At 49.3% G+C, this 13,561-nt stretch overlaps 1 protein-coding gene across 1 annotated transcript in view; it reads left to right on the top strand.

Moving 5' to 3' along the window:
* Positions 1–10,711: 10,711 nt before the first annotated feature.
* LOC311313406 (OX-2 membrane glycoprotein) overlaps positions 10,712–13,561 on the top strand; it is a gene marked incomplete at both ends in the record, with an annotated part of 19,073 nt that continues 16,223 nt past the window's right edge. Inside the window, 2 exons of the mRNA XM_084443531.1 lie at positions 10,712–10,784; positions 11,085–11,405. Of these exons, the coding sequence (XP_084299657.1) occupies positions 10,712–10,784; positions 11,085–11,405 (394 nt within the window). The remainder of the gene's footprint in view (positions 10,785–11,084; positions 11,406–13,561) is intronic.

The raw sequence follows: 13,561 nt of genomic DNA, 5'->3' as shown, positions 1-13,561 counted from the left end.
TGCTGTTCTCCTCTCTGCTGTACTCCTCTCTGCTGTTCTCTCTTCTGTTCTCTTCTTCTGTTCTCTGTGCTGTTCTCCTCCTCTCTGCTGTACTCCTCTCTGCTGTTCTCCTCTCTGCTGTTCTCCTCTCTGCTGTTCTCCTCTCTGCTGTTCTCCTCTCTGCTGTTCTCCTTTCTGCTGTTCTCCTCTCTGTTCTCTCTGCTCTCCTCTCTTCTGTTCTCCTCTGCTGTTCTCCTCTCTGCTCTCCTCTCTTCTGTTCTCCTCTCCCACCTCAAACCTGGTGTCATCTTCTAGAACCCTTTTATATTGCTTGGTCTGATCTATTTTGGACGTTCTGTGTGACATATCACTGCTTGCACCTGCAGACACACACAAGCACATTTTTTGTATTTCTATTAATGTAAAGCATTGTCTAAAGGTGCTCTGTAAGGTCAACACAAACCTGTATATTTTAAGGGGTTATAAAAGTGTTTGTCAGAAATGGTCTCACCTGCTTCCCTCTTTTCCTGTAATGGATACAAGCACATTGTACAGGCAGTGTGGTAATGAATCCACATGGATGGCACTCTTTATATCTGAACCTGATCTTGTAGACCCACAGCTGTGGAGCTGAGCAGATTCCCTTCAATACACCTTAAATCTGAGATGATGAAGTCAGTCAATGTGTAGTAACCTCCCAATGAGCATGAGGCTATTACTATGTTCTCAGCAAATTTTTAGTGGATGTCATGATATGCCTCTTTCACATGATATGCCTCTTTCATTAGGCTAGATACTATTATTTCATACAGTATCATACTTGGTATTATACTTAGTTTCAAAGTTCTGAAGCACTAACTACTTTGACTCAATTAAGTAAAGAGGTTGGGTAGGCTACTTGAGTTCTACAGTGGCAACTCTAGTCTACTGTCTTGGGTCATGGTTGGGTGACACACTCGCAAGTTACTAGCGCCCCCTTGTGTGGCTATGCATGCACTGCTACTCCAAGCTGACTCAGACAAGTCTACCCTAGGGATGGGTGTGTAAGCTGTGAGCTGAACAGGAGGTGAGAGGAATATCGAGGCAGATACAGCCTAGTCATGATTTATTGTTGAAACTACAGGATGACTACTGGACCTGGCCACTAGCACACATGCTCGGTGGAGCAGGAGACTTGATTTGGAGAGAGGTGGAGTCAGAGTTCAAGTTTAAATAAAACATGCAATGAACCAAACTAAAGCATTCAATCTACTACATCTCTGAGTGTTTACACCTCACTGATCAATCTGGCACTGTCAACATGTCTGAGAGTCTTAATATGCAACAATATACAGTCTGTATGTGGCCTCAGAAAACAGAATTAAGATTCAGAAAAAATAATTATTACAATGATTGAATGAATGCAATTGTATAGTATTTATTGGAGGATAAAGTGAATAATTCTATTGAGATGACTTATTGAAAGGACTGCAGGCATGTCATTCATTCATTGTGGCAGATCATTGCGGAGAACATCCTCTTCAGAAGAGACCGTCGGGCTGGTCTCTCCTCTGCCTTTTCATCCTGAACAGTCTTGGATTCTATGGAGGAGGAAGAGACAGTTTAATTTCACTTCCATATTAAAAAATATATATATTTCGTTTCATATGAACACTTTTGTGCCACTTGTTAGTGGGGCCACATCATGGTTTATTGACTTACGGACGCAGTGTCTCTCCTCAAAAGACCCTGACTCTTTGGTATGATGCTCTGCTGTCAGGCCAGTCTTGGAGCGCTAGTTAGTGAAGAATTTTGGAATAACATTGAAATAAGCAGATAGACTAAGCTCTACTTTTCATATATGGCAAGTTGTGCAATGTGTATAAAATTATTTGAACATTTGAACTAGAATATATGGGCCATACCTTGAAGCTGAAGCAAAACCTGCGCCAGAATCGGAATCTCCCCTTCGCCTTCTTCTGCGTCGTGTCCTCCACACCGAGTGGACTTTTTACCACGTCCGCAGTATCAGTGTCCAACACAGTGGCCAGGTCCAGCTCCCTCTTGGTCTCCGAGTCCTGAGACAGGGTGTCCATCACCTGATGGACCATCACTCGGGTGAAAAGACTCACGGTGTCGCTGTACAGATGTGAGCAGTTTGACTCCGCGGAGCTACCGGAGGAGGAGGACGGGCGCAGGAATCCGTGGCTGGACACTTGGAATGGCGGTGCGACATTCTGGGAGGTCGTCGCCGGGAGGAGGAGCGGGAGTAGCAGACGTTTCACCGACTCCTCGGCGAAGCTGTAGATCAGCTCGGAGGGGAACCGCCTCTGTGTCTGCATCCGTATCTTCCGACATCTGGACAGCAGGGTGTCAGAGACACTCCTCCCCGCCCCCACTGTCTCCATGAGGTAGACGTCTCTCTGGAGCAACATCAGAACTTGAAGCCTATCAACCAGGTCTCGTGAGAGGTTCTTGATCACCCCCCGTGGGATCAGCTGCTCCAGCCTCCTGTGGGCCGCGGCATCCTCTCCTGGAGATGTGGCTTGCCGAAGAGCCGCTGGATCCACGTGCTCCAGGATCATGCTGACCACATTTTTAGCTGTCACTTCTAGCTCTCTGTCCTCAGCCGTGTCAATAGTGGTGCTCCTGATGACTGGTGTAACGACTGGGACCTCACTGGGGATGGGGGTGCCAGGGAGGGATAGGAACATGTCTTCCGGGGTCTTCTTTTTGGAGGAGGAGGATGTAGCAGAGGTGGTTCTCTGTGGCTCATCATCAAGCGTGATCCCATCCAGGGTTTCTATCATGGCTCCCACCATGCTGCGGAGCTGCCAGTGTTTCCCAGGGGTCTCCTTCTCCTCCTCACATCTGGACATCCCCTCCTGGATGCAGACCAGGATCTCGCTGATTTTTTCCTTGGCCTCGGCTAAGGGAGCTGCGTCGTTTTCCGAAGCCGTCTCTTTGTGCGTGTTGAGGAAACTGTTCAGCTTCCTCCGCAGACTTTGATACAGCTGCTGCGTGGCAAACCACATGCTTACCTCAGACACTGTGATCCCTCTCTGTGACTCAGCGCGTACGGACGCTTCGGACACGGAGCCGGAGGAGGACTCGGAGGTCTGACGTAGCGGGACAGAGTCCGCGGGCCACGGGATTTCAGTCACCCTGATCGACTCGCTGGTATGCAGCAGGGCCTTTACACCGTCCACAACGGCCCCATAGATCTCCACCACAGCAGAGTCCAGACTGCTGTCGGACGTTGTGGTGGAGCTTCTTAACAGATATGACCCCGTTTGGCTAAACGACTTAGAGCTGGCCGGGGTTAAGCCACGAATAGATCTCAGGAGAACACCCTTCAACTGTTCGGTGGCTTTGGCCTGAAAGTTCCCACAGGACAGCTGCTGGATAATCTCCTCAGGGGAAGCGCTAAGTGGTAATGTTGACGATCGAGCGGATGAGATGTTGTCTAAGCATCCCATGATGTTCTCCACAAAACTGGGTCCGTCTCCAACAACAGGCAACCCCTCCTCTTGTGACACCTGCATTTCCCTGTGTAACACAACAATCTCCCTGATGACCTCCTTTGTTGTAGTGTCAAGGTGGGCCTGGCTGATCTTAGGTGTGGAGAGAGCCATCATTGGTCGAGAGCTCTCGCTCTGACCACGACGAAGAGCGACCTCCTCGACGGACCTGCCCCCTGTCAGAACGGGCTGGCTCTTACTGGCTCCTAAGGACAGCCGGATCCCGGCAGGTGCAGAGGTAGCCCGAGCCTGCTCCTGAAGCTGCTCGCCTTGTGGTGGGACTCTACTACTTGTGTCTCTCGTGGGCCTAACGGCCAATAATCTCCCATAGAAATCCTTCAGCTTGGCCTGAAGCCTCTTCACAACCCGAAGGGTTGCAGGGAAATATGCAGCCTTGTGGTAAACGGCTGTCTCACTTACTAGGCGCCTCATGTCTTCTACAAAGGTGTCCACAAGCTCTGTTGCCTCAGACCTAACATCTAGTGAGGTGAGAGTTGGTTCTGGGACAGTCTGAATATTGTCCTGCACAGGCTGACTGCTGGGTTCCGATCCCAAACCATACAGTTCACTAGACATTCTGAGTAGTACACTACTGACTGCGGTTGTGGCTTTGCATTTGAATTCGGGACTGGTGAGGCTGTCTATCGGCAGTGTCAGACCGATGCTCATCTTGGTGCTAAGCCGAGGAGAGGACTTCCCCGAACCTAGAGGTGTAGTGGTTATATCCTCGGGAGGTGATGGACTACGGGAGGTGGTGAACCCCTCCAGCTGGGTGAGGATGTCCTGTACGAACTCTCCAGCTGCCGTGGACTCCTCCGATGACAAGCTCGCCGTGGATGGGCAAGCTCTGACTTTGTCCACCTGGGCCTTGTAGGTGATCAATATCTCACTGATGACTTCTTTAGTCGTTTCAACAAGGTCAGCGTGGATTGACTGGGCTTGACCGAGGGCCTTTGGGTGAAAACCTCTGCCAACTTTCCCTGAAGGTTTTGATAGAGCTTCATGGTGGCAGAGAATATTGCCCCCATTCTGCGTGGGCATACTGTGGGAGAGTCATTGTGGCTGGATATTGTAGCATCCGTCTCAGGCAGTAGTGGCTGGTCAACATCAGCCTGTCCCTGCATATCTCCGGCCCCAATAGCCTGGGCACTCTGTATAACATCAGAGACAAACAACTGGATTATCTCAGATGCCTTATCTTCAATTTGAGTCTCAGATGGGGGCATGTCAGCCTGACTGCTGACAGAGTGCTTAGGGCTAGTGGAGGTTACGGCAAATAATGTGGTTGTGGCAGATGATAAATTCCTTTCAGAGTTCCTCAAGAGCACCTCAGTGACCCCATCTCTGGCTTTGTTTAGGAAGCTCTCACTGGAAAGCTTCTTTATGCTGGGCAGGACAGGGGCTGAAGAGCATATAGCTGGGTTTCTGTACTCAGAGCCTGGTGGTCCATAGCTTGAATTGGTCAGGCTGTCAAGCTGACCTATGAGCTGGTCCATGTACAGTGGAGGATGACTGTGTTCAGGGGACACGCCCCTACTTGCCACAGGGGAGCGTACAGCCTCGGTGTCTTCTAATCTGTAGGCCGCCAGGACCATACACAGGACCTCTTGGGTGCATGGCTCTAGTTCCTCACCGTCCACAGGATGGAGCTCTGTTGTATCACTCTGTCCGTGAGTGTCGCTGGTAAAGAGAGTCTCCATTTCCACAGCTTGGGGCTCCTCGGGGATGGCAGTCCTGCTTACACCCTTCGCCTGAGGGGAAACCGGCTGTCTGAAGAGACTCTTCAGCCTAGCCTGCATTAACAAACAAACCCTCTGCGCCTCTGAAAACAGTGTCCTCCTCGTGGGCGCTCCATCGCGCTCAGAGCGAATACACTCCTCCAGGTCGCTAACAAAGCTCTGGACTATCAGAGAGGCTGCCGACTCTGCCTGGGCCACAGAGAGGCACGGTGTGGGAGACACTGAGCCAAGGACGTCGGTCCGACTGGCAGCCACACCGGCGCCTTGAGAAGGACGTACAGAGAGTGATGAGGCTTGTCTCTTCAGGACCTCCCTGACAGCTCTGGAGGCGTTCTCCTGGAAGTCTGGGCTGGACATGACTTCCATATTGATACTTGCCTCAGAGCCCATGGCAGCCATCTTAGCAGAGCCGTTAGTATCACTCCTTTGGGGTTTCAGGATGCTGATCTTGTGAGCGATCTCTCGCAGTACCTCCACTGCACCCTGTCCACTTCCCGGCACATCCTGACAGCTCTCCAAGGCATCCGCCATGGTCGTCACCACCTCGCCAGCCACAGGATCCAGGGGAAAGTCCAGCTCCTTCAATGCCTCTGAGGGAGTCTGCTCTGAGGCGGTCGTCTCCATCTTTGAACCTGGCTTCTTGGTCATGCCAAACCTCTGGAGGCCAGCACTGATCACTCTGACCATCTGCTTGGTGACCTGCGTGACCATCTGACTGAATCCGGTCCCAGGAGAGGATCTTCCCAGGCATGTGTGGGAGACCACTACAGATATGCTGCTGTTAATTTGGGCGACAACCTCCCCCACCATCGCACGGGTCAGCTCGGGTGACCTGGAGGTCGATGTGGCCGGCAGAGACTCCAGGATGGAGTCCTCAGTGACCCCAAAGAGGGTTTTCAGCGGGTCGTCAATCTCAGCTGCCTGAGTGGAGGCTTGGGAGTCCCTTTAACAAACACAAGGAATTGCACCTGTTAGTGTGTGTATTTTACACTGGGATTACTGTATACTCAGTTGTGCATTCAGTCATATATTGCATGTATACAGGTACTGTATATGCAATTTTCTCAAAAACATGTTACATTTCCAGTGTTCATTAACTTATTTTTCAAAATATAATTTCATTCTTTTGTGCAAATTCTCAGTGACAACTCGGGTTCAATTCAAAGGGTTTTGGGGGCAATTGCTGAACTGGCGGACTAGCAATGGCTACATCAGCATCAAATGCAGGTTTGAGCCGCCTGGCAAGTGGAAGACTAGACCTCAAACCCACCATTAGCCTTCAGTCACCACTACATTGAAACCGTAACTTACCTCCTGGAGGAAGCTGAGGCAGGCTTGGTTAAGTGCTGGGTCCCCAAGCCTTTCCATTTCAGGCTGGTACACTCTCTGTTGAGGTCGTCCAGCTTTCGGCTGGCCCTGGAGGAGCTGACTGACCCAGGGTCCTCCCGGTCCATCTGCTGCAACACCTCCATGATGGCTGGGACCAAGAGCCGGAAGACTGTCTCTGCGATTACTTTCACAGTACTCTGACACACCTGGAAGAACTTCTCCCTGGACTCCTATATGGAACAGAGAAGACAGCTGAACTGAGAAGAAGCTTTGTCATGGGGCTGTGATAAAATAAGGGAATACCAGGCAACATAATAACCACATTAGTCCGTTGTTTCATCGACAATTGTTCAATGCATCTCTATCGTTATAAAAAATATTGATATGAACTCACAGGGTTGCTAACGCAGTGCCAGAGGGTTCTCCATTGTCTGAGAAAGAAACAAGGAATCATGGTCATTTGTTTACCAACAGCTCAGACTTGCAGCTTCGCAGGCTTGTTACAGACAAGGGACGAGAGAAGTTCATTGTACTCACTCATCTGACAGGCTGTTCAAGAAGTTAATCAGGACAGGGAAGCACACATCCCTAGACTCTGAGGGGGCAGCAGAACTCCTGCCACCCCTCTCCTCCGGGAGGTCCATGACCGTCCTGCTTTTCTCCTTCCTGCCCCCCCTCCTCATGGCTCTGGGTGACGCACGGGGAGCTAAAACAAAGCAGTCAGCTTTCACACATGATTTACGCCTCATCATTGGGATTCACAGTTGAGATTTAGGGCTACTATCTTCATCATTCTTGTCATCATTATAATGAAATCTACTGTAGACGCACTGAACTACATTCACTTCACTACATTTAGGCCACAATAAGCATAGACCAAAGAGAACATATAATAACACATCTCACCACTATTAGTTTTGGAAGCACGCTTGGTCTTCTTTGCACTGTTCTTAGCCTGAAATGAAGCATTAACCAAATGTCAAACCAAGTTGGAGCAAACTCACCAATAGCATTCTAGCTCTAGCTCTGTCTACCATCATCTTACCTTGTCAGTCTTAAACTTATGCTTCTTTGGAGCTTGACCTGGCTCTTTCTTCTCCATCTCTCTATTCTGAGGATTGTGCTTCACAACCTGCACAAACAGATACAATACTTCAGTTTTGAATGCTACTACTAGCTACAATAGCTAACCCATTATTTCATCCCGGTTGTAAGGTTCAACTTCGTTGCGACCATCACATCAATTTCCAGCCAGGCGAACCTGCCCTCCTCGCGTTGCCGTAGAATCGCAGGCAAAATTCACATTGATGATTTGCGGTCCTATTTATACAACTAAATACTATTTATACAACTAAATACGCACATATGAAGCTAAGAAATGCTTTCAGGTTGTTAATGGTATGTCGTTTTTGGAGTCAGTTACTTTTTGGCTGAGGTATTCGCGGGCAAAAGGGCAGAAACACGGATCGACAGGGTACCATAAGTTAGGTAACTAGCTATCTTATGCTATCAAAGCATATTATTAAGTATAGGCTTAATAATTATTAGTAATCTTACCTAATTTGATATTTATCAACCGGATGGGATAAGTCGCTTCACTCGTTTTCATGTAGGCATATGATGCACACAGTAGCAGAAAATGTATAGTTTAGCCACAAATCACGGAGTTATGTTTGAAAATTGACTGATCGGTGAGATTATTGAACCGTGACGTCATACATTTATGTTCATTACGTCACGGTCAGGGTTCAAAAATGTTGTTTAAACAGAGCGTGGATCCCACTCAGTTTTGGTTACTGCATAGATGGTTTCTACGTGAGAACACTAGAATCTACTAGTCCAAGAAATCTGCAGTGATCATGTGATGTAGCCTTACAAAGGAATATTATTCAAGGAATAAAACTTTTCATCAGAGAAATGAACAACATCCATTATGGATCCCAGGGGTGGAGGGTCAACCCATGTAAACTCAGTTTTCCCACATCTTGAAAATGAGGTTGAGAGTTTACTCACCTATTTCCTGATCAACTGTATTAATCAATGAGGGGAAACAAGTTGGATAAACTCTGCACTCCACAATACCCACCTCTGTATTTACCACTACACCGAAGACCCAAAGTGAGGACGATGATAGGCAGCCATCACGAAACCCCTGTGGCTTATTGTACTTATTGCATTAAAGTGTGTATTAATCAAAATGATAAGTCTCATTGTAATTTGTACTTCTGTTTGATCCCCCCCAATTCATCATTTTCTCATTCCATGAATGTCCAATTGTTTAGGCTATTTCCAAGGCATGGCACATTGCCTACAATAAAATATTTCACACATGAAAAATGAACAAAACTATATTTTAGACTACTGGTATTCTACCCCATACATATTCTACCCCATACATTTAGAATATATCCCACTGCACTGAAGACAACACTTGATCACCCTGCAGCACCTGGTTCAGATTTCAACCCCAAATAATCAAGAGCAGAGCACACGTTGGTTTCAATGGACGTTATCAGTCTTCTTGGACTGTTATGTAAACCTATTCCGCAAGAGGGCGCCCTTCCCACAAGGATCGCACCACATATCTTCCGTGCGGATTAGCGCGCTAAAGAAAAGTTCTTCTAAAAAGTGTAGCATTTAGAACATAGTGGGTGACAACCAGGTGATATTGTCAAAGACGAATATTATGTTTCGGAGCCACCACTGTCTCGGGTGTGATTTCAGAGAGATGCCTGTTCCAGCCCATCCTTCAGGCAGGGATGGGCGGGATTTCACCGCAGAAGTCAGTGGATTTCCAGCCTACAGCCAGGGACACAGCGCAGCACATCAGAGGTAAGATGCATTTGTAGGCTGCTATTTTCAAGTGACAATGGTAGCCTACATTGATACATCTCTACACTTTAAGATGTAATTTTGATACTTGGACATTAATTTCGTCTAATAGTTATCCGAGACCTACCTGAATAGTATGAAAGTTCGAGCTGAAGTTCAAGTAGGCTAAGAAAAAGAGAAGCTTTATTTTGCTGTAAAACATTATTTATTGGTCTACTGAGCCATGCTATTATGAACATGGACTTTCAGCCTAAAGCTGTGATTCATGAAGATGGTTTGAGAATGAAACCTATTTAATTTTCTGTTGAGTGCAAAATGCATGCTTTTCAGTCATTGAACTGTAGCCTATCAAAATGACACATTTCTGTATAAACTTTTATTTGAATAAAAAAAAATCACATTTTAGATGAGATAGGCCTACATTATAAGGCTTGTGGTGTAAAGCAACACACAGATCGGATTGTCATTGATATATGATGATTCTGGTAAGGCTCTGAAGAGTCATATGTTATTGTGCTGAGAACAGCTATAGGGCAGAAAAGACCTCTTATCAGTCACCCTTTACAGTTGGGTGAGACGGCTCTCTTTTTCCTGCTTGGAGGTGTGTGTTCATTCAGTTGGACAGCAAAATAAATGCCCATCCTTTAGGTCACTCTGCATGTTGGGCATTCTACTGAATCAACCAAGACATGTGTTGATATTGGCTCAACCTGGAGCTGTGGTGGAGATCAGTATCTGTGTTCTCTTCACCTGGTTGTGGTCTCTCTCTTGGTCTTCTCTAGGAGAGTGACAGACAGACTGACAGACAGACTGACTGACAGACAAGCGTAAGATGACGCTGGCCTGAGCCGGAGACCCTGAAGAAAGCCACAGTCTACGGTTCGACTCACCCCGTAAGTTGAGGAGTTGGGATCTATGGTTGTAGGCCATGTCACCTCTGCGACTGGGACCATGTTGCAGCAGCCTGTCGGTCTCTCTCTCTCTCTCTCTCTCCCTCTCCCTCCCTCTCTCTCTCTCTCTCCCTCTCCCTCCCTCTCTCTCTCTCTCCCTCTCCCTCTCCCTCTCCCTCTCCCTCCCTCTCTCTCTCTCTCTCTCTCTCTCTCCCTCCCTCTCTCTCTCTCCCTCTCTCTCTCTCTCTCTCTCTCTCTCTCGATGCTGGTCGTTGTACTCTCTGTTCATTGTTCATTGTTGCGTGAGTTACGTCTTTGACTGGCTCTCGACCCCTGCCTCTCCGCTCCAGCTCTGCTCCTCTCTCTCTCCCTCTCCCTCTCTCTCTCTCTCTCTCTCTCTCTCCCTCTCTCTCTCTCTCTCTCTCTCTCCCGATCGTAGACCATGATTTCCGAGGCTTCCCTGAAGAGATGCCTGCAGCTGTGTGTGTCCTTCCTGCTGGCGGTCAGACTGCAGGGTGAGTGTCATTAACAGGCTAAACCAGGGGTGTAGTGTTGAGTAAAGAAGTGGGTATAACGTTGCAGAAATGTTACAGTTTTTACATTAGTGGCGTTTAAAGCAGCGGGTTTACTGTGGGTCCATGGATAAAGAAGTGGGTATACCTCCATATAACCTCCACTACACCACTGGGCTAAACTATATTTAAAAAATATTTTTAAAACCTGCTGCAGGTGTGCGATCCGTGTGTTGACTCTGACTAAAAGACTCCGCCTTCATGACTCTGACTAAAAGACTCCGCCTTCATTCTGTATCTCAGGTCGGGTGGCCGCTCCCCCCCAGCAGGAGGCGCCGGTGGACCAGCCCTTCACCCTGAGCTGCAGCGTGTCGCGCGGCCGCGGCGACTCCGTGAGGCAGGTCCGCTGGCTGGACGTCCAGAACCAGACGCTGCTGTCCTACCAGCCGGGCCAGACGGACAGCGTGAGCGGCCAGCAGCACGTGGAGCTGGCCCCGTCCCAGAAGGACACCTCCGCCGTCACCATCCGCCGGGTGGGCTTCAGGGACGAGGGCTGCTACACCTGCATCTTCCACCTGCACCCCTCGGGCTCCCAGGAGGGGCGCACCTGCCTCACCGTCACCTGTGAGTGTGGGAGGCTGTCTGAGGCCGGGGCCGGGCGGGGCGGAGGCTGGGGCTGGGGCTGGGTTGGACTGGTGTTGGGCTGGTGTTGGGCCTGGGGCTGGGTTGGGCTGGTGTTGGGCCTGGGGCTGGATTGGGCTGGTGTTGGGGTTGGGGCTGGGTTGGGCTGGTGTTGGGCCTGGGTCTGGGGCTGGGTTGGACTGGTGTTGGGGCTGGGTTGGGCTGGTGTTGGGCTGGTGTTGGGCCTGGGGCTGGGTTGGGCTGGTGTTGGGCCTGGGGCTGGATTGGGCTGGTGTTGGGGTTGGGGCTGGATTGGGCTGGTGTTGGGGTTGGGGCTGGGTTGGGCTGGTGTTGGGCCTGGGTCTGGGGCTGGGTTGGACTGGTGTTGGGCCTGGGGCTGGGTTGGACTGGTGTTGGGGTTGGGGCTGGGTTGGGCTGGTGTTGGGCTGGTGTTGGGCCTGGGGCTGGGTTGGGCTGGTGTTGGGCCTGGGGCTGGATTGGGCTGGTGTTGGGGTTGGGGCTGGATTGGGCTGGTGTTGGGGTTGGGGCTGGGTTGGGCTGGTGTTGGGTCTTGGGCTGGGTTGGACTGGTGTTGGGGCTGGGGCTGGGTTGGGCTGGTGTTGGGTCTTGGGCTGGGTTGGACTGGTGTTGGGGCTGGGGCTGGGTTGGGCTGGTGTTGGGCCTGGGGCTGGGTTGGACTGGTGTTGGGCCTGGGGCTGGGTTGGACTGGTGTTGGGGTTGGGGCTGGGTTGGGCTGGTGTTGGGCCTGGGCTGGGTAGGGTTAGTGTTGGGGCTGGGTCCAGGCCTGGGCTGGTGTTGAGCTGGTGTTGGTGTTGGGCTGGGTAGGGTTAGTGTTGGGGCTGGGCCCAGGCCTGGCTGGTGTTATCATGTGTCTGGGACTTGGATCAGGGAGAGTTATTCTTATGTTATAAGTTATTCTTATGTTAACATCACATTATAGGAATGTTTTGTAAAGAACATTCTTATATCTGAGGCCTTAATAACATCCTGCAAACATTTTCCAAATGTTGCTTTGAGAATGATCTTCCTTTGTTATCATATAACATTGTGGGAACGCTTTATTAAAAAATGTTCTGTAATTTGCGACCTTATAACATCCTGAAAACATTTTCAAAATGTTGCTTTGAGAATATTCTTCCTTTGTTATCATGTACCATTGTAGGAATGTTTTATAGAAGAACATTCTATAATCTGTTACCTTAACAACATCCCCAAAACATCCTCAGGATGTTGCACCTAAAACGTTCTTCCTTTGTTAACTTTTAACGGTATAGAAACATTATTTTAAATAGTAAACATCCTTAAAAGGTTCTTTGAATATTAGATTAAAATATTTTCTTTAAAACAGCAGAACAGGGAATGTTAGCCGATGTTGTGGGACCATTCCCTGCTAGCTGGGGCAGTTCTCCTTCAGGGGACTAATGGTGCGTTCGTTTATAACTGGGAGGTGGCAAATTGCGACTTGCTACTAGGAATGATTAAATAAAACACCGCATGAACTCGCACTTCCTCGTCGCAAATTCGGATATGTTTCTCAGCCCCCAGTTGCCGGCTGATGTCAATATCATATCATATCATCATCTTATTATTCGCTATAGCTCGAATGCACACAGGTCGGAGGTAGGTATTTTGCCACTTGCGACTTGCCACCTCCGACCACAAACGAATGCACCATAACACCGTGTCCTAACTACACGCGGCGCGAGCGAGCGTCAGCGACAAAATGCGTTCCATTGCTTTGTCTTTGTTTTCTGTTGTTATGTCCTGACTGGACGCGAGCGACGCAGCGCGAGGCGGCGCGACGTTTTAACTGCCCTTTTGACGCTCGCCCTGTTCCTATTCTCCTCCTGTCGCTCGCGTTGACAGGCGTCTGTCTTCAGTTGGGAATATAGACAAATGACGTAACAGAACAGGACATTTAACGGTTTCAGTTAGGACAGCAATATTGAATGCGATGTCGCATTCTGTTGCTCGCGTCGCAAGCAGTTAGGACACGGTGTAACGATCTAGATGGAGGTGAACAGAAAGCAGTAAGGCCAGCCTAGTGCCAGAGAGCTCCGCAGACCCTCGCTCTCATGGGCTCTCTGACCAGCCTGCTGACCACGCTGGTGCTCCTCAACTCAATTTCCATTCTCATT

Source organism: Borostomias antarcticus, assembly GCF_949987555.1.
Source record: "Borostomias antarcticus genome assembly, chromosome: 9".
NCBI lineage: Eukaryota > Metazoa > Chordata > Actinopteri > Stomiiformes > Stomiidae > Borostomias > Borostomias antarcticus.
This window is presented reverse-complemented; position numbering and strand designations above follow the sequence as displayed.